General features: G+C 39.8%; 1 protein-coding gene across 1 annotated transcript in view; it reads right to left on the reverse strand.

Moving 5' to 3' along the window:
• The window catches only part of ryr3 (ryanodine receptor 3), a 112,173-nt gene that overhangs the window by 2,688 nt on the left and 90,646 nt on the right, over positions 1-18,839 (reverse strand). Inside the window, exons 72-105 of the mRNA XM_026143503.2 lie at positions 18,670-18,762; positions 16,902-17,069; positions 16,432-16,491; positions 16,201-16,335; positions 15,826-15,938; positions 14,757-14,853; positions 13,617-13,729; positions 13,330-13,381; positions 13,196-13,252; positions 13,008-13,107; positions 12,652-12,731; positions 12,472-12,548; positions 12,317-12,390; positions 11,362-11,376; positions 9,971-10,051; positions 9,741-9,829; positions 9,510-9,638; positions 9,307-9,411; positions 8,992-9,073; positions 7,546-8,828; positions 7,393-7,445; positions 7,148-7,310; positions 6,953-7,039; positions 6,357-6,557; positions 6,147-6,277; positions 5,623-5,665; positions 4,719-4,846; positions 4,340-4,400; positions 4,107-4,253; positions 2,836-2,970; positions 2,133-2,289; positions 1,966-2,030; positions 948-1,048; positions 821-872 (exon numbers count right to left, since the gene is read on the reverse strand). Of these exons, the coding sequence (XP_025999288.2) occupies positions 821-872; positions 948-1,048; positions 1,966-2,030; positions 2,133-2,289; positions 2,836-2,970; positions 4,107-4,253; positions 4,340-4,400; positions 4,719-4,846; positions 5,623-5,665; positions 6,147-6,277; positions 6,357-6,557; positions 6,953-7,039; positions 7,148-7,310; positions 7,393-7,445; positions 7,546-8,828; positions 8,992-9,073; positions 9,307-9,411; positions 9,510-9,638; positions 9,741-9,829; positions 9,971-10,051; positions 11,362-11,376; positions 12,317-12,390; positions 12,472-12,548; positions 12,652-12,731; positions 13,008-13,107; positions 13,196-13,252; positions 13,330-13,381; positions 13,617-13,729; positions 14,757-14,853; positions 15,826-15,938; positions 16,201-16,335; positions 16,432-16,491; positions 16,902-17,069; positions 18,670-18,762 (4,527 nt within the window). The remainder of the gene's footprint in view (positions 1-820; positions 873-947; positions 1,049-1,965; positions 2,031-2,132; positions 2,290-2,835; positions 2,971-4,106; positions 4,254-4,339; positions 4,401-4,718; positions 4,847-5,622; positions 5,666-6,146; positions 6,278-6,356; positions 6,558-6,952; positions 7,040-7,147; positions 7,311-7,392; positions 7,446-7,545; positions 8,829-8,991; positions 9,074-9,306; positions 9,412-9,509; positions 9,639-9,740; positions 9,830-9,970; positions 10,052-11,361; positions 11,377-12,316; positions 12,391-12,471; positions 12,549-12,651; positions 12,732-13,007; positions 13,108-13,195; positions 13,253-13,329; positions 13,382-13,616; positions 13,730-14,756; positions 14,854-15,825; positions 15,939-16,200; positions 16,336-16,431; positions 16,492-16,901; positions 17,070-18,669; positions 18,763-18,839) is intronic.

Genomic DNA, 18,839 nt, shown 5'->3' on the forward strand with positions numbered 1-18,839 from the left:
ATTTATTTATTTTTTTTAAGAGAGGAACGCGTGTCTGTGTTTATGCAGTACTTTTGTTAGCACATTAGTCACTTGCTCATGCTCCCTCATCAGGTCTGTCTGTTCTTGGCCCATGAATAGACTGACTGCATTCTTGTTTATAAATCGGTGGCTTGTAAGCAGATTAGCCTCAGAACTTTTCCTTCCCATCATTACGTTTTTGCAATTGCACTATCATGGTAATAAGCCTTGCATAGTAAATCTGGCCCTTTGTGTCACAAATTTCAGATGGTCTGACTGCAAACGATAGAACACTTGTTTAGTTGCATTAATACTATGATGATATATGATGTTGTGAAATAGTTTCATCCCACCTGCAGTGACTATATATCCCGTCAGTAGACAGATTAAGGATGTAGCTCAACGGCATGTCAGTGATTACACTGTTTTTGTGACTTATTCACTCCTAGTAGCTGAATGCGGTCCTTTGCAGCTTAAAGGAATAACAACTGCAAGCTTTCTATTTCTTTGCTAAATTTGTATCTTAAGAAAAAGTACACGAACATCAAACAGAAAACCAAGTTGAATCTCAGGTGCACAACAATAACAACTTAATATCAGAAGTCAAAGGAAGCCCACGCATTGCTTCTTTCTCCAGCAAAGCTGTACCTTGTGCAACATTTCAACCCACTTGATATGTTGCATAAGTAAACCTACTGAAGTTAGAGTCTGTTACATTCCAGTTTTTCCTTTTGTTCTTTTGAGATTGGTCACAGACGGCAGATTATGCATATCGTGTTTAAAATGACCAAATACTACAGACTGGTGTTCGCTCACATACCTGACCCGTATGCTCAGTCTCATCCTTGTTAATCAGATACATCAGGAAGAACCTGCAGACAGGAGGCACAAGTGTTAAAGGGGGAAAACTTCAGTCACATTACGTTTGGTCATATTTCTGTACTTACAGGTAGTTGGCTAGGTTGTGTTCTTGTAAGGTGTGAGTTTCAAAGCCATGAGGCGTCCGGTCAAAGTAATCATTCCCAATTCCACAGATGAAACATTTGGTCTGGAAGACAAGTGAGTGGGGATCGAAAATTAGTGATGACTGTCATCATCCTATTTGAACCTGCCAAGTAGATTTCTGCTAATCAGTTTTTTCTTGTGAAATATGTTAAAAGAACAATAATTTGAATTATTGAAAGCTAAAATGGAAACAAATGCAAATAGATGCAAAACAAGAAAAAAGTTTGCCATACATTCTGGTCAAGTCACCTTATCAACATTTAAAAACAACAAGTATTGACCAAAGTGTCGTACAACTGAGAGAATAAAACAATTGGAGCAATAAAACATTATATTACAGAGAAATAGGAGAAAAATGCCTAAATTAATTATTGCCTGCAGTTATTTGTAATATTTATTCTCAGTTAATTTATCAGCACATTTATTTATTTGTGCCAGTTTTGTTCCTCTGCACAGTGTGGCTCACAGGAATAGACAATTAATTAGACAATTAAGTTAGTCTGTGGCACAAGGGGATAAACTAACTAATGAAGAAAACACTCAAAAACAATTCGAGTTGGATTGACTGACTATAGGATTATTACATCACCAGCAGTGTAGTGACCAGAGACTGTTTAAAGTCAATGATATTTGTCAACTTCACGCAACGATGGGTGAAATAATCACCGGTGATTAAAAGTCAAGTTAAACTTTTCTCTATTTTTAGACAAACAATTGAACCACCAATGAGAACACAGGATTCCGGTCATTAAAGTTATGATGGGGTTGTAAAAGCATTAGAGGACAAACAGGTATCAAAGGTCTGTTTGCAAAAACCATCAGCTAAAGAGCGATGGAGGCAAATAAATTGCTTCCTGTGTTCATGCTCCTTCACTCACATAAAGCAGGAAGGGAATACTGTCACTTACTGAAGCAACAATATAGCTGGCAACAGACAGCTTGGCTAGAGCAGAGTCTTACCTCCATGTCTTCTTTCACCTGCTCCTGTTGGTCTCTCAGCTCACCAAAGGCATCAATGATTAAACCTGAAGAAAGGTGCAATTCTCTGTTAGAGGAGCATGAGAAGAAAACAAAGACCTGTGTGGTTTTTAACTTAAACGCAGATAATGAGAAATAGTTTCACGTACCCTGGATGATGGCCAGCAGGATGACGATGACAAAGAAGAAGAAGGTGATGTCGAACAGGATGCGGTAGAGCTCGTATGGGTCTCCAGCTGGGTCCTCTAACTCATCTCCAATACCTCCTCCAGCTCTCACACCCACGTACATGTGGAACAAATAGCACTACAGAGAAACAGGCATTAAAGGAAGCTACACCTCATTCAGTGTTGGCTGGGAAGTATGAAAGTGGAAACTTCTCTTTTTTCATTCTATATTTCAAACTACAAAACATGGCTGAAGACTGAGTGTCACTGGAGATGCAGCTGGAGGTTCTGAGCCATCTATTAGAGTAAGGTTAAAAAAAAGGAGTCATCAAGGTCTACGTTTTACAAAAGATTATGAAAAATCGTCTGTAAGCTGTTACTGTACTTCCAGTATAAAGACTCTATTTAGAGGCTTCATTTGTAGAAACATTAACTAGGAAATAATTTATAAAAGATAAGAAAATGCTGTCCAATAGACACCTTCTACCTCTGGACCCTGAACAAGGCTAAGAGGCAAACATGTTCAAGTCAACCATTCGAACTAAAAGCCCCATGTTTTTTTTCTTTCAGCTCAAAATGTGTCCTTGCTAAGGAATGAAGTCTTTCATTTTCACCACAAAAGAAAGGTATTTTTCAATTTTCAGCCACTTTCACATGAATAGGCACCGGAGGTGGTCAGACATACCGTCATCATATCGTCGCACTTCATGTCGGGCTCGTCTTCATCCTCGCTCTTATTGTAAAACTTCCTGAAGAAGTTGAAGGCCACCACGGTGTAGAGATAGACGACCACAGCCAGCAAACCCACAGTCAGCACGAGCTGAAAGGAGAGGAGACTCATTTTAATTGGATACATTTTATCTGAAATTCTTTTAATCTCAGTGACGATTAGAGGCAACAATAGAGGAGACAGACTCGTCTCAGAGGCACAATTGGGGCCTTCCTTTTTGTTTGACTGTAAATTTTGAGAGTAATTTTTGCAGTTTCTGTCAGACTGTAGAAAAGTGTCAATGCTACTGTGGGGTTTTTTTTTTTCTTCAAATAAAGTTCTGCACTAAAGTACTTTCTTAGCTTTCATCAGTATTCAGACTTTCAAGACCTTCAGAAGTGCAAGACCCAAGGTTTGTGCCATCACACATCATCTTTCCCCGTTGATGCTTTGCATATGTATACCATCTGTTTTATATACTGTCATTCAGTCCAACTGTCGAAACTGTTGAAAAGAAGCAAACTTTAACTCCAGTCTGACATATTTCATAGTGTTAATAGGGTCGTGCCCTGTCTTCCTACATTAGACAAAGATGAAGCCCTAACAAGCCTTGGCAACTAAATGCCTGAGCTGATGAGCCGACAGAATCAGACCATCATGTTCTGCAGAAGGCTTCGTTGAACATCAAGTAAAGAGACAAACAGCAACAATAAAAAACCAAAAAAAACCCAAAACATTATACTGTCATCCATCTCTTTGCTCATTTAGCAGTTAGTTTTTAGGCACCTCCTGACAGCTTTTGGAGTCAGTAGGAATGGCCTATTCCTGAAAAATCTGCATGAATGTTCCAACAACCTCAAAATAAAAGCAAAATCTTGTGTCCTTAACTGTTTTATGTCTTTTTATTTATTTCTCATGACTGTTTATCTAATATTCCATGGAGCAGATTTCTGAGCCATTCCTTGTTTGTATTATTTTCATGATCTGATTATATTTATCTTCAGTATGAGTCACGATGCTAGTTCTTTCATCCCTGTTTGGTCTCCGTTATGTATCATAGACTCAGACAAAGATTGTTTGCTGAAACAAATACATTTTATACAGTTTTGAAACTTTTTAAAGATGAGCCAAAAATGCACCAGGAATCATTTCTTTCATTGTTTGAGTTCAAGCGAGTAGAACGCTTGTATTGTGCAATTGTTGCTTTTCCTTGAACTCTGGCTCCCTCTGCTGGTAAAACTACTTGCCTGCTTGCCATTGTGAGTAACAGATGACAGGATGGTGCGAAGGGTCTTGAATCCCATGGCGATGTCCAGCAGATGAGCAGCAAAGAAGAAGTTGTTGAAGTGTCCAAAAATAGACATGGTGGTGTACCAAATGAGATACAGGAAAGACTGGAGGAGGAAAAGGTAAATATTTTTTTATGAGGCTCTTTTTGAACATCACACTGATGGTAGATTTTATGTGGACTTAAACTTACATTGTCAGTCAAGACCACGCCCAGTTTCCAGATGTGGTACTTTGTATCAATGGAGCTCAGCCTGTTGATGACAAAGTGAAAGGCGTTTGTGTTTACATATATATTTAAACTCATCAACAAAAACTGAGTTTGTACTTGGTCAAGTCATGTTAATAGAGATAGATAAGAGTAGGTACAGTTTTGTAGTTTCTGTGGCAGTTCTTGCCAACGACCAGGTGCATCTCTTCAAAATTGTTCATCTCTAGTCAAGGAGAGTCTTAAAAACCCTCCTTGACTGTACTCTATTACAACATTGGAGTCACGTAATGTAATATATAAATGTGTTTACTGCATGCGCATCTCTGAAGGAGGAATAAGAAAACGGGAGGTGTGTTCTCACCAGGATACCAGGGACGCTTCTTTCTCAACAGTTTCCACTGTGGGGTCAAAGTCCAAAGCGCTCTTATCTAGGCCTAAAAGCTCAGCAATGCGTTCTGCTCCATAGAGATCACCATATTTGTTAATAACCTGCACATATAGAGGAGCACAGGAGAGAACAGGTTCGCTAGTTAAAGTTAACTAGCAATGAAAAAAAACAAAAACTGAATGGCATGCAACTAACTGTGTAGTATCTAATGTAATGCACAACTGCCACCAGAGGGTGGCGTTAATGTATCTACAAGCTGTTCGCCAACCACCATTAGAGGCTCTTCCTACACCTCCAGCTCCATATTTTATTCTTAAGTTGTTTCGAGGGCAGCTTTGCATGTTTCACAGTTCAAAACTATCTTTATTTATCTTATTTAAAAGTCAACACATACATAGTCATCTGACAGTGGGTGGGATGGGGAACAATCTTAGAATAACAGGCGAATAGCTCCCAACAAATCATGAACTGTATTTTTGCTTAAAGTGGCTTTCTATTACTCCAAGCTGTGGGTAAGAAAGTCTAAAGTGTTTGAGAGTTTGTCTAGTATTTCAGTTTAGAGAAAGTGACACTAGTCACCCTTAAAACACAAGTACCCTCGGGGGATTTTGCAATTTAGAAAAACAAATATGTGTTTTTTCCATATTCAGTGTGAGCTACACCGACATTAGTCTAATCGCGCTAAAGGGTCAAGCTTAGAATATAATACAGCCTGCAAACCAGCTTCCCTGACATCGAAGATTAAGCCTAGTCCCAAACTAAGAAGAAAATTTAAAAAAAAATCATTCAAAACTAGCATGAAAAGGTTTTCAATTTAAGAATAGGTTTAATCCCACATTAATCCAGGAAAATGGTCATCTCATTCCTCCACACTCACCTTGCGCTTGATAAATTTGTCCCAGTAGTTGTTTGGGAAGGATCTGTAATGGAAAGTGAACAACAGAGACTCAGTTCACCTGTTGTAATATTGTCTAATATTTAACCCTAATATCAGATATTTAATGATCAGACAATTAACAAATGGAGACATAAATGAGAATCAGAAATCCATCTGGAATTGGTTTATTTATCAATCAATCTGGGCTCAATCTCCGGTTCATCTAGTCCATGTGTTAAAGCATCCTCAGGCAAAATACTGAAAACCAAGTCGCACCCAATGCGTTTATCGGAGTGGGAAAATTTAGTGCTTGGGATAGATAAAAGCCTGGTATGAATATTTATGTGACTGGGTGAAGAAGACAGTAGAAAGCACTTTGTGTGCTATAAAGGTAACAGTCTGACTCTGATTCTGTTCATCTGGAAAACGCTACGTCCAGATGAACGTATATTTATATACTATTTTTAAACGAGATAATTTCAAACAAAATCCAAACCACATTTTTAACAAGGCCACAAACTCACGGGGTGTTGATTACAAGTCGATCCCACTGGCCTTTGATATCATCGTCAGATGGCTGCTCAGTGATGTACAGCCCATCAAATTCAAGCTTTCTGGCAATTTCCTTCTCCCTCTTAAAAACCACCAAAGGAACCTGAAATCAAAACACTGGGACAGTAAGACTGCATCTTTTAGAAAGTGACCATTTTCAGCCAAACAAAGGCATTCCCCACCTTCAGGCAGTAGTACCCGACCAGGCAGACGAGCGAGATGACGGTGTGGAATATTGCCAAGAAGCGCAGCGTTGGTAACATGTAGCCGGTGCTCTCCTGAAGCACAAACTCATCCATGTCAAAGAACGTGTTCTCGTCATCCTCTTCGTCAGCACCCCAGCGGTTTTCATCATCAGTTTCTTCATCACTTTCACCAGTGACCTGAAGCGCAAAAAATAACTTGTACACTCACATAATGAATATATCGGGACATTTTTACCAGATGTTTCCAGCTTTATCTTTGCATTTTGACTTCTATGATCATTGGGAACGCCTCCACCGATATGAAGCTTTTCAGGAGTTATTGATTGATGTCTCTCTGCTACAACACAGCACTCAACACGTTGCTGTTTTAAAGGCTGTCTAAACAGACTTTTTTTATGAAAGTTTTGGTCAAAGTTTTAATGACTTGTTTTAGACTTCCTTGTTTTGTGTTTCTTATTTAAGTGGCAGCGCAAATTCACTTGTGATATTCATGTCATGTCACCTTTTGTCACTTTTCAGTTTTATGGAAAATCTGCGCTCCACTTTGACTGAAACTTTAACGCTTGAGTTACCTTGTAGAAGAGCAGAATGAAGTTGATGGCAAAACACACAAACAGCGCCAGGAAGCGGAGGTTATAGAAGTTACGAGCCAGGTAGTTCTGTGAGGAAAGAAGTTTCACAGTAAGACTAACTATTGATAGCTTTCAAAGTGTGCCCACATTTTAGAGATAACTGCATAAGGAATGAAACCAAGTATGATGACTTACCAGCGTCTTGTTCAGATAGACATCCAGAACTGCAAAAATACTGGACATGAACGCAGGTGCTGGCTCTTTAGGCTGACTTGACCTGGTCTTGGGCTTCTCCTCTGTCACTGGCTCCTTAGCCTCTTCCTCCTTTGGTTTATCCTCCTTCTCTTGGTTCTCTGTACTGTATTTATCATTTTTTATTTGCTTTAAAGTTAATTTTATTTTGATGACAATTACTTTTAATTTCACTTAGTGTTACTCACTCTGCTTTTTCTGGTTCGTTCTCAGGGGTTTCAACCTTCTTGGCAGCAGCTTTCTGCAAAGAACAAAAACAAAAAAACATTTATATAAGATGAGAGGATGGATGGAAGGGGGAATTAAAGGCAGATATCTAAGTTGTGTTTGTGACTATGGACCTTCTTATGATCAGCGGAGGGCTCAGCACTCAGCTCGCAAACATCCCCCAGGCCTGGCTCCACATGTTTTCCTCCTTCTTTTTTAGGCGCGTTCAGCATCTCCATCATCATGTCAACCTCTACAACGTCCCCTGTTGGTGCCATCGCTATGTCCAGGTTTCCTAATGATTCTATAGCCTCCACTTTCTCTCCCTCTATCACATCTCCGTGGATGCCGAACTGAGTCGGGTCAGGCATGTTTCCAAGGATGTCCGTCACCTTTATGTTCTTGGCTCCCTCGACTAAACCTCCACCAAACATGGAGGACCAAATGACGTGGAAGAAACCAAAGATGAGGCTGTAGATACCCTTAAAAAACCCAGTGAACAGCATCCAGAAGAAGGCAAAGAAGCCTGTGATTATCTCCTTGATGCTCAGCTTCTTGAGTTTCTTCAACTTCTTGCGCATGTTTTTAATGGAAAACATCTGGCGGACGTGTGCAATCTTGCTCTTGACTGAGCGACATGCGGTGGTGAAGGCAGAGGCAGACTCCAGGGCGTGCTCTTCCTCTGCAGTCAGCTCTTCCAGGATGCTGTGTCCATCTTCCTCTTCGTCCTCTTCGGGCTGTTCAACCACTTCTGGCTCAGAGATCTGTGAGGCCAGCTGCATCTCAAAAATGGTGTCCTCGCAGAAATTCACAAACATCTCCATCTTCTCGCTCTCTCCGCCCTCGTTCACCACGTCAAAGATGAACTGACGCTTGGATTCTTTCACCTGCGGCTTTTCCCACTGCTCGCGGCTCGACTCGCTGATCTCAAAGTAAACCCTCTCGATTCGCTTTGCGCTGCCCATGATTTCAATACGACCCAGGTAAGGCTCAAAGTAACTAAGCACACTTTCAGCCAGATCTAAGAAAGTGGCAAGTCGGGAGTCATGCGGCATGTGCTCAGACAGGTTGGTCAAAAGGACTGCCACGTTGAAACCGATGTCTTTGGCTGGCTCGTGGAACCGCTCCACAAACTCCTTGTAGTTGAACATGTCATTCTCGTCCGCCTCTACACACGAGAGCAAGAATTCGATCTCAGACTGGCTGTACTGCTTCTGGCTCTCCATGGACTTCTGGAACTCCTTCTTAGAAATGATGCCTTTACACTCAGGGTCATACTCCTTGAAGTTGTCAGAGGTCGTGAGATCCTTCAATTTCAGGAACATGTCGAAGAACTTGAGAATCATCTCCACATTGCTGGAAGACTCCACCAGGGTGTCAACCATCTGCTTTCCAATTGTTCCATTAACCACATTACCTGGGAAGTAAGGCACACATTTTATAATCATACACAAAGACAATGACATATGTACTTAAAAGACAACTTTTTTTGTACATGTGTATTTAGTCTTTAAAGCCCAATTATTTTTTTCTGTTTTTGGTATTTTCTCCAAAATTACATTAAAACTTCAGGCTCTTACCCTCAAGCAGAGACAGCAGCATGACCACCATGTCTTTCTGTAAGTCCATCAGTTCTTTCAGCAGCTCAATTTGACTGGCATCCTACAAGTACATGGTCAACTATCATTCAGTGGTTTGTCTTAAGCAATTAGCCATTTGCACTCAATGTTTGGTGTTATGGCATACTGTATGTAAGTATCATAATAAGAAATGACATGTTTTCTGCTACAAAACAAACTACATGCTGTGGCTGCAATGCTCTACTTAGCGATGCACCTCCTCACAGAAATGAGAAAGTCTATTAGCCTGTTACAATTGTACAAGTTGCATCATACCTGAGACAGCTTCATCTGCATGTTGGCGAAAACATGCAAGAAGCCCACCACTGCATCCCACAGTCTGCTGTGTGCTAAACTCTGCTGGTTCCCAATACATGGACCCTGCAGGAAAAAAATACAGTGAAGAAAAAAACATCATGAAATATTTTAATCCCGACTTGACAAACTCAACAGTGCTGAGCGAGAGATCAGCATCTTACCTGGATGTACTCAGTCAGCGAGTTAAATATCTGCTTTGCTACAGATAACGCTTTGGAAAAGTTTCGCTTTCCAGTTTCATCAATTACTTCTTTGCCAGAGTAGTACCAGTAGAAGTCACTGATAGATTCCTGAAGGAGAACCACAGTGAGAAACAGGTCAAACAAACGCAATAAAGATGGTGACGATCATACTAAAGATGGATCCAGCCCTCAGTTTTGTGCTTTAATCACCTGAAGACGGAGCAGATAGTCCACAGTGCTGATAATGATGTTGACTGTGGTTGTGTTTCCAGTTTGGGTTCTCAGAAAATTCTGGAAATCTGAAAGATGAACAAATATTCTCAACGCCTCGATGCTTTTTTGTAAAACCGGTGCAATAAACTAAACTTGTGCAAACAAACTCTTGTGTTTCCGATGAAATTTGGAATAGAAATTTGGAATAAACTCAAAGAGGGCCTCACCTCCATTGTGGCCCTCGCACAGAAGTTGCAAAAACCGGAAAAGATCTTTAGTAAACTCATCATTCTGTAGCACCTTGGAGCCTTGAGAGGAAATATTTTGGTGAACACAGCTGAAACTCTGCAATACTTACTGGTAACACTTCATATTGCAGTCCTTGTAATAAGTGTTAGTTAACAGCAGTAAGGCTCTTATAAGTCCTTCTTAAGATGTTAATAAGATGTTATATACATAGCATACTAAACAATAACATATAATAATGTATTATAAACTATGAACTTAATAGCCAACTATGTTTTCTTTGCAACTGTTGCATTTAATGTGAGAACAATGGCTTACAAGGTTAGTAAATATATTATTATTAACTTATTAATAATGCTTTTCATAGCTCTGTCATTCTGTCCACTATGTTCTTAATAAATTAGACATAAAATAATAAAAGCTAACTTAAAAAAACAACGCATACACTGTAAAAGGTGGTTAATTTGGGTTGCATAATGTTAATAATCATTCTGTCAGGAGTTACAAGCATCTTATTATACATTAACTAACACTTAATACAAGAACCTTATTATAAAGCATTACCTTTTTATTTCAACATGAGAAGGAATAATAACAATAATAACAATAATACTAATAATATGTGAATCTCCCCTCAAAAGCAATTAATATGACGCAAGCAGGACAGGTTTCATGTTCCAAACATTTTGAAGTCTGGGGCCTTTAGATTGCAGATTCAAAACTGAATCCAAAGTGCTTTTTTTTTTTTTTTTTGTAAAAATGCTCTTTCCTTAAACAACAGTGAAACACTAGGACATTTCCATAAGCTGGAGGAAGCCTGATAACTTTCACATGCAGGCCATGACTGGGCCTGACAAAGAGCGGACCGACGGGATTACCTAATTTACTTTAAAAATCAGCTAGTCAACAGAGCTATATGAAATGAGCACAGTACAGTTCTTTAAGCATATAAAACCATGTGAAAGTTAAACATCTGTATCATAACCAGCTTTGTGAAATAGGCCCCAAGTAGAAAGCAAGACAAAGCTTTTTAAGGCTGTGGAATGATCCACAGACCTTCAAGTCAAACCCTTTGGAAGTGGCACTGATAGCCTTAGACTGACATATTTGAGCATCAGTAATAGGATTTGCATTAGTAAATGTTAACATGAAGGGAATGGGAACAAATATCACAGAAAAGGACAGTCAGTGGATTCTGAAGATCCACTTTCTGTGTACTCTAACAGTTGGCATGCACAGTGTCTCCCTATAGGCATCTGGGGAAGGGCAGGGCTGGGTACCATATAAAGCAAGGAGTATGGACCACAGATATGGAGGGGACATTCAGGGTGAAAGCATAGCCATATCAGCATGATCTAAATTTGCTATTTACCCCGCTCAGTGTGGACTGCCATCGATGGGTTTTTAAAATGACAGGAAGGAGACGAACAATACACGAAGACATAAGCAAAAAGAGAGGACATTGAGTTACAATACCAAGAGATATGAATATATCAGCTACTAGTGAAAAACAAAGACATGCAATTAAAAAGAAATTTGTTTTCTGATGGGGAGAAAGAAAAAAAATAAAAATCATAGGCCTGGGTTATTTCTATGTACCATCTAATAAGATGAGGACCAAATAAGAATTCAGTCATGGTGAAAAGTTTGTAACGTTAACAGACACGAGTAGTAACAGTGAACTGTTAAACACAGAACTCAGTGGAAATGTTTAGCAGAGAACTGAATGATGAACAAACAGACTTTTGATGTGAGAAGCATCAAGTGAAGAGTGCTTTTGTTGGAAGTTAGAGAGAGATGATAGGTCTTGTTTTAATGCTGGACCATGTCCTCTAAGACTAAATATTTTTATTTAACCTAACCTTCATTAAGAAACCCATACAGTAACCCAATATAATCCCATATCTTCCACTGTATAAAGTCCAAAAATATATATACAAATGTAATTTACTTGTACTTTGATTACTGCAAAAAAAGACATTAAAGACACCACACTGACAAGCAGCAAACTATTTCTATTAATCAAAATTTACATCCATAGCAATTAAATTTTGATTTCAAAGGCCATACAGAAACTATGAATTAGCATTAATTAAGAGCTTTCAATAGATGCTGATGTTAAAGTTGGCATGGTTCAGCATTAGTTCATTGAGGGGTGGGGAAGGGTATAATCTTCTGTTGGGTGTAATCAAGGATAATATCAGGTGTTTCAGCAGCAGGCGTCTACTCTGAGAACCTCAAGAGAAACCGTCCACAAATATGGAGTTTGAAAGAGAAAACAAAGTAGATGTCACACAATGCATCTAATGAAAGTCCACTTCACTTACTAGAACCTTCCTCTGTCACCATGCCGAGTCCTTCTGCTTTGTTCTGTCTCTCAAATGCATTCAAGTCCAGGACACTAGGAGAAGAACCTCAAAATCAAATATGAGCATATGAATCATGCGTTTGTTTCCAGGAAGAATAATATCATAGTACCGACCTGCAGGACTGCATTAGTCCTGAAAGACTCTTGAAAAAGCCTGCATCTCTTTTTTCTTTCAAGTAATTGAGCATTTTCTGCGATGGGTGAAGTAAAGCATTACAGTCTTGTCAAAAAAATGAAATGGGAAATTAAAGTCATAAACTGGCGGTATGTACACACAGTGCAGAATGACCTCACCTGCTGAACTTGCACGTTGCCTCCATTTAGGATGGAGATGCCCAGTTTGAGGGTGCAGGTCACCATGGGGCCCAGACGACCTGATAGCAAAAATTTAAGATAAAAAACAAAAAGCAGCCAGTTAAGGTAATTCATAATCTCTACAAACAAATACAAGCACGCACTTCTCTAAATATAGTTACAAAGTGCTTTACAGATCACAAACAGGTAAAAATAAGGCATGAAAAACTTAAATGGAGAAGACAAGGAGGACAACTTAGACCTCAGAGGATTAAGAGCAACCATTTTCTGCTGTAACACTGCTTCGGACACAACAGTAAATCAGCTGCGTAGCTGAGTAAGAAACAGATCATTACCTTTACTGGAGCTGATCATCTGCAGCACCATTTCAGCAGCGCCACGAGCGTGCAGCCTCGCCTGCTGATAAAGGATCTTCTGCTTTTCCATCTCCTTCTCCTGAGGGACGAACACACACATACAGTAATGAGGAAAGCTACATTTTAAGGAGACTGACCACCTTTCCTACAAGCCCCCACCAGGGTACCTCGAATGTCTTTTCTTTCCCTTCTTCCTCTTCTTCTTCCTCATCCTCTGCACAGCTCTGAGAACACAAAGGCTCGCTTCAGGGTTTGATTTCATTTGCTGATAATTGATGAATTAAATTTGAAAGAACACTACCTTTGCCATCATGTCTGCATACGCAATATACAAAGGATCTTCTTCCAAGTGACTGAGAAAAAAATAAAGTCATGTTGTGTTAATATCATATATTCTGCTGGTTAAAGTACACAAAACGGACAAATTGATATTGATTAAATGTTAGACAATTATCACAGCAGCTACCTCACAAACTTGGATACACAAAAATTAAAACAGGCCACGGGGCAAAATATGTAATATGTGCTCTGGAAGTGATTAAAAAAAAGTTTGCTAATTGCTTAAAAGCAGAGTCATAACCATCTCACCTTCTTTCTGTCAGAGCATTGTGGCTGAAGTGCAGAATGAGTTGGTGGAGAGGGTCGGGCTGGATCTCAGCCACCTCCTCTTCCTCCTCCTCCACAATCTTCATTGGTGTTTTCTGCACAGGAGTGAACTATTAGCTCTGCTCAAATCGCACCTGCTTACTACTCAATGCACGAGACCTTTGATTCACTGACATCTTTGCAAACTCACTGACACTTTCACGCATTTGTCCAAAACACTGAAATGAGTTGTTAACATTCACCTAGTACCAGCATGCAGATGATTTTGATTTTTTCGGTCCTGGTAATCCAGGAATAGGACAAGACGTTAAGAGTGACTCATGAACAACAGAGTTGGAACACGTTTTCAAATGCATGCATGTTGCAGCAAACAGATGCAAGCAGTAAGCCGTTGGGTGATATGAATTTGAACATGGGGAATGATCCAGACGGCAAAGGAGCCTAACAAAGAGGGACTGTCAAAACCACACAGTCTTCGAGAGCCCAAACTAATCTGACAGTTTGGTCAAATAAAACTGACAATAAATTAATAATCGTCCGAAAGGAACAGATTATAATCTAATCATCATGTATTTAAAGCTTTAATCAGCGAGAAACCTTTTTTTTTTTATGAATTTGCTGCACATCTGCAAGATCTAATATGAAATGTGATCTTCACATGACTACGCGAGCATGCCACTGATGTCACGGCCACAGAAAGTACTGGAATTTCACCTTCACACTCACACTACAGACTTACAGAGTACAGCAAAACGACAACTGATGGGTTGGATCCAGATCGGACAGCCAAACAGCTAGTGACAGTCTCCTATTGTAGTGAAAGGCCCTCCTTACCACTGCTGTCAGAAAGGCATAGCCTGCTTTTCTAGAGCTGTGAGTGCCGGAGCTGGCCCTGTGTCTCCTGAGTTGATCATGCAGCCTCTGACCCCTGACGGACCTCTGTTTGAAGGGTTTTGCGCGCCTAGAGCGGGGGACCCTGGGTGCTTTGGGCGAGGTCCCCACCCGGGGGCGCTCCCATGGCTCAACAGGTGCAGAGCTAAAGAAGCATTCGGCAGACAGGACTGGCAGAGGGGTGCCAACGCAGGGCACATGGGGCGAGGCCAAGGCTAGCCCAGTACTTACTGCCAGATCCTGAACTAGCTTCTCCTCAAAGGAGTACTCCTCTGCCTCTATCCAAAGTCTCTCATAGGCCGGGATGAAGAAGTTGATAGCACGATGCCTGAGGAGGGGGAGGTGGGGAGGAATGAAGGGGGGTAGGGGAAGGTAAGAGTGGCATTAGGGTAGGTTCTGGTGAGTTTTTGGTGGAGACAGGAAGGAGAGATGTTGGGAGGAGGAAGGGATTACAGGAAGTGCATTTCAGGCAGGGTGGTGATTGGTCAATGTGGGATCCACTGACTCTTCTGACTGGTCATGTTTGGTCTCTAAAATACCTGCAGTTACCTCGTCAAAGGAGCATGCACACTTTAGGAGGGTTTTTGTTTTCTTATCTTAATGAAACTAATCATAATGTTGGAAACCAGCTGATCAACTTAACAAAATCAAGACTGATATATTTCTTTCTGCCTTTCTTCTTCTCTCCTTTCTTCATTGCTTCCTTTAGGGTTCACCTGAAATGAAACAGAGGCCTGCGGCTTGCAGTGCATTTCCACTTTCCAATAAAGCTTGTTTCACTCAATTCTCAGGCTCATTCTAGCTGACCAATCAGAATCAACAGTGCAGAGACAGTTGATTGCTAGGCAGAGATCGGTCCACAGCCTGGTGGATGAAGGGGGGAGGTTGAACAGATGAAGCATTCACCCCGTAGTTTCACTTTACCGTCAGCAGGGAGAACAGGCGGTCAAAGCTGGAGGCTTTGAATGCCCTTTCCAGCCAAACCTCCCGATAGCCATTCAGGAAGTAATTATTAATTTTGTATCTGAGGGAGGATGAGGTAGTGTTATGCAAGAAAACAACACAGAGGAGAGAATGTCATTAGGGAGGTGATGAGGGGTTTTACATGGGCACACAGTCAAGAAAAGAAAAATGAGCCCACCCTCCCACGGCTATTTGGTGATCGCTTGTTATGTACGGTTAGATTGAGACAAGACAATGTCTTAACTGGTTTATTTAAATAGAGAATGCCAATATTTAGATATTGACGTTTTTTGCGTTGTCTGAAATGTTGCAGGTGTTTGTTTGTTTTTTAACTCACCTGGGTAAATTGTAGAGCGGAGCCATGCGGAAACAAGCCACTACAGCACGTTTACGCTGTTTCGATAGCAGCTTCTGCCACACACACTTTTTATTCCTAAGTGGTTGCTCCACCTAAAAGAGGATAGTAGACATTTGTGACTATACAAGGACGCTACACATAGCTTTTTAACTACCCTTTAAGACTGGGATTATTCTACAACCACAATTCAATTTATTGTAAAAGAATATAGGGAAAAAATGTCCAGAAGGTTAATGACAAAAGCAGTGAGTAAGCTAGCTGCACAAAGAAATAAAATGGTATTTGAAAAACTGAAATGACTAAATATTCTAGAACATGTCAATGTCCGGTAGTGAACAGTCAATATGTTTTTACCTGCTCCAGATGGAAGACTGCAGCAGAGATGCTCTGGACTCTGTCCACTGTATGCTCTGGGTTTGCTGGTTCCTCGCTCTTCACCACAACATCTTTGTACAGGTTCATCTGCCACTGGACCGCTGGGTCATCAGACTACAACACCAAAATCAATCATTTAAAAAAAGACTAATAAAAAAAAGCACATGAAATCAACAGTTTTATTACCTAATCTACTGGAACCAATCTTACCTTGTCCTGGAGATGGAGATTCTGACGCAAATGCTCCTTCACCTCATCATCTGTGTCTTTCTATGAAGGGACATGCAATGTGGTGTTATTAAAATATTTCTTCATTTAATTAAAACATCAGATTATTTGTGCAATGCAAAAGAAAGCACACCAGCCTGAGAGAAGTGCACCTATGAAAGAAAGTGTCAAAGTATGATGACTGCAGTGCTGATGGGAAAAAAAAGACCAAACTGACTGACCATCTATCATCATCTTAAAGATGGATGCACAGACTACACTCTACCTGTAGACCTACCAGTGATGAGAGCAAGTTGCACTTCATAGTATTCCATATTTTTTTGGACTTGCAACTTCATTAAAGTCATCTATGATCTAACATAACAGACATGTATATGTGGACCTCTGCACGCCGTCCCTACAGATGCTGTGATCTAAAATTCTTTGTTCCAGGTCCTATTTTGTCAGCTCACCAGGCTGTAGCGTATCTTGGCCAAAGAGACGAGCTCCTGGTCTCCTGGGGTGCACATGTTAAGGCCGATGGGTAGCATCTTCTTCAGGGCGGCTACAATTAGAGACGTTTGAATGGAGTAGTATTCACCACGTCGGAGCTTGTGTTTCCTCTCCTGGTCCCCACCTGTCTACAGAGGTTAAGAAAATATAAGAGACATAACATAAGATGACTAATGTGAGAGCTGAAGGTAATCAGAGACTATAAAAATAATGATTATTTACCTTGACCTTAAACATACCTTTCCTCTTAACATTTTCTTTATTGTCATTATTAAAGTTCTTGAAAATTGAGAGTTTAGATCAGTTTGACACCTGAGCTTTTTACTCGCATGGACTTCCACATACTGATTAATATGAGCATCAATTCTTAAAGTGTTTGTGTGTGCGCGCATGCGTACGCAGACAGACAGACAGACAGACAGAGCAAAAAGTAAGGGAAAAAACGGAATAGATCAACCAGGTTCTCAAATCACATTTAAGTCATTTTATAATAAGGGGGCAAAAGGTGTTTCACCTACAAACCATTCAAAAAGATGAATCACAACCGAAGGGACCAAAGTGGAGTCTTTCACCATAAATCATTTAGCAAGCAGAGTCCTTCAAAAGGTGAGAAGCTTTAAAAAAAATTTAAAAAAAATTCTTCTGTGAGAATTGAACCAAGACACTCAGAGTACCAATAAATCAAATGCTCAGCCAAAACAAATAAACATCGAACTCTCTCTGTGTCAGCTGGTTGAGAGGCTGCTGGACGACACGCTGTCATCATCTAGATTTTTAAGAGACTTTATTACGACAAAAATGTCAAATGTAAACCTAGCGTAGGTGTGAATTTAGGGGTACGAACTCACTGAGTTGATTCATAAAACAGCTCACATTTGCATATTTGTCTTGTTCAGCATGTGTTAAAGGGGCGATTAAAAACATAATAAAGTGCTTGTTCAAGTAAGTTTTCTTTACATTAGCAGAACCTGTGATATTGGAACATCAACAAAGGATATTCAGGTTATGCTTTTCCAAAGTGCTGATATTATAAAGGAAAGAAGAGCTACATGAATTCAGCTTAAACCCAGAGATGATTAAAATGTACTGTCCTTTATCTCCCTCATGAATAAAGACAAAGGTCATCTACAGTCTTGTGAAAAAGAAAGTTGTTGAATCGAGATTTTAACAGGATGCATGGTCCTGTGAAAACTTTAATTTTAACATCACAGTATAATAAAGTCCCTCCTTAAAAGGAAAGAGTCTTGAATGAAAAATATTCATGTTATGAATTCATATTAAAAGAAGCTCAAAGAATGATTATTATCATCTGATTACCCATAAAATCTGATCAGGACTTCTAACATGGTTCATTCTCAGCAAGGCGATAATATTTGTGAACACTTGCTATTCATTAAATCTGGTTAGTCTGACCTTATGACATTTTTCTTATTATCAGTTAAATCTATAGTAGGATCTCGTCCAATAATAGCATGTTAAGTAATATTTCATATTTTCTTTTTTTTTAATGACATTTCTTACTTTATCAGATTCAGTTATATTGTTGTGAGCATCAGTTAGTGTCTAATCATTTTTACATTTTACATCTCTCTTTTTTGGATTTCTTTGTTTCAGCCGAAGCTGAGTGATACAAAATTAAAACTAAAGATATTTTAAAGCTGTTCTCACACCAAGTTTCAAATCATTCTGACACAGGAGCAAGTCAAAGACCCACATCCCCATCTTTACCTTAGACATCTTAGTCTTGCCTTCACCAGTTAGGAAGCCCAAATTGTTGATTTCATTCTGAACCACAAAGTTTTGCTCCTCACGCTTAAAGTTCTGGATTCAGAGAACAAAGAAATAACGTGACTGGAATAAATGAGTTAATCTTGGTATTGTAACTATTATCATGAAAG

Source organism: Astatotilapia calliptera, chromosome 15 (genome assembly GCF_964374335.1).
Source record: "Astatotilapia calliptera chromosome 15, fAstCal68.1, whole genome shotgun sequence".
In the NCBI taxonomy this organism is placed as follows: domain Eukaryota; kingdom Metazoa; phylum Chordata; class Actinopteri; order Cichliformes; family Cichlidae; genus Astatotilapia; species Astatotilapia calliptera.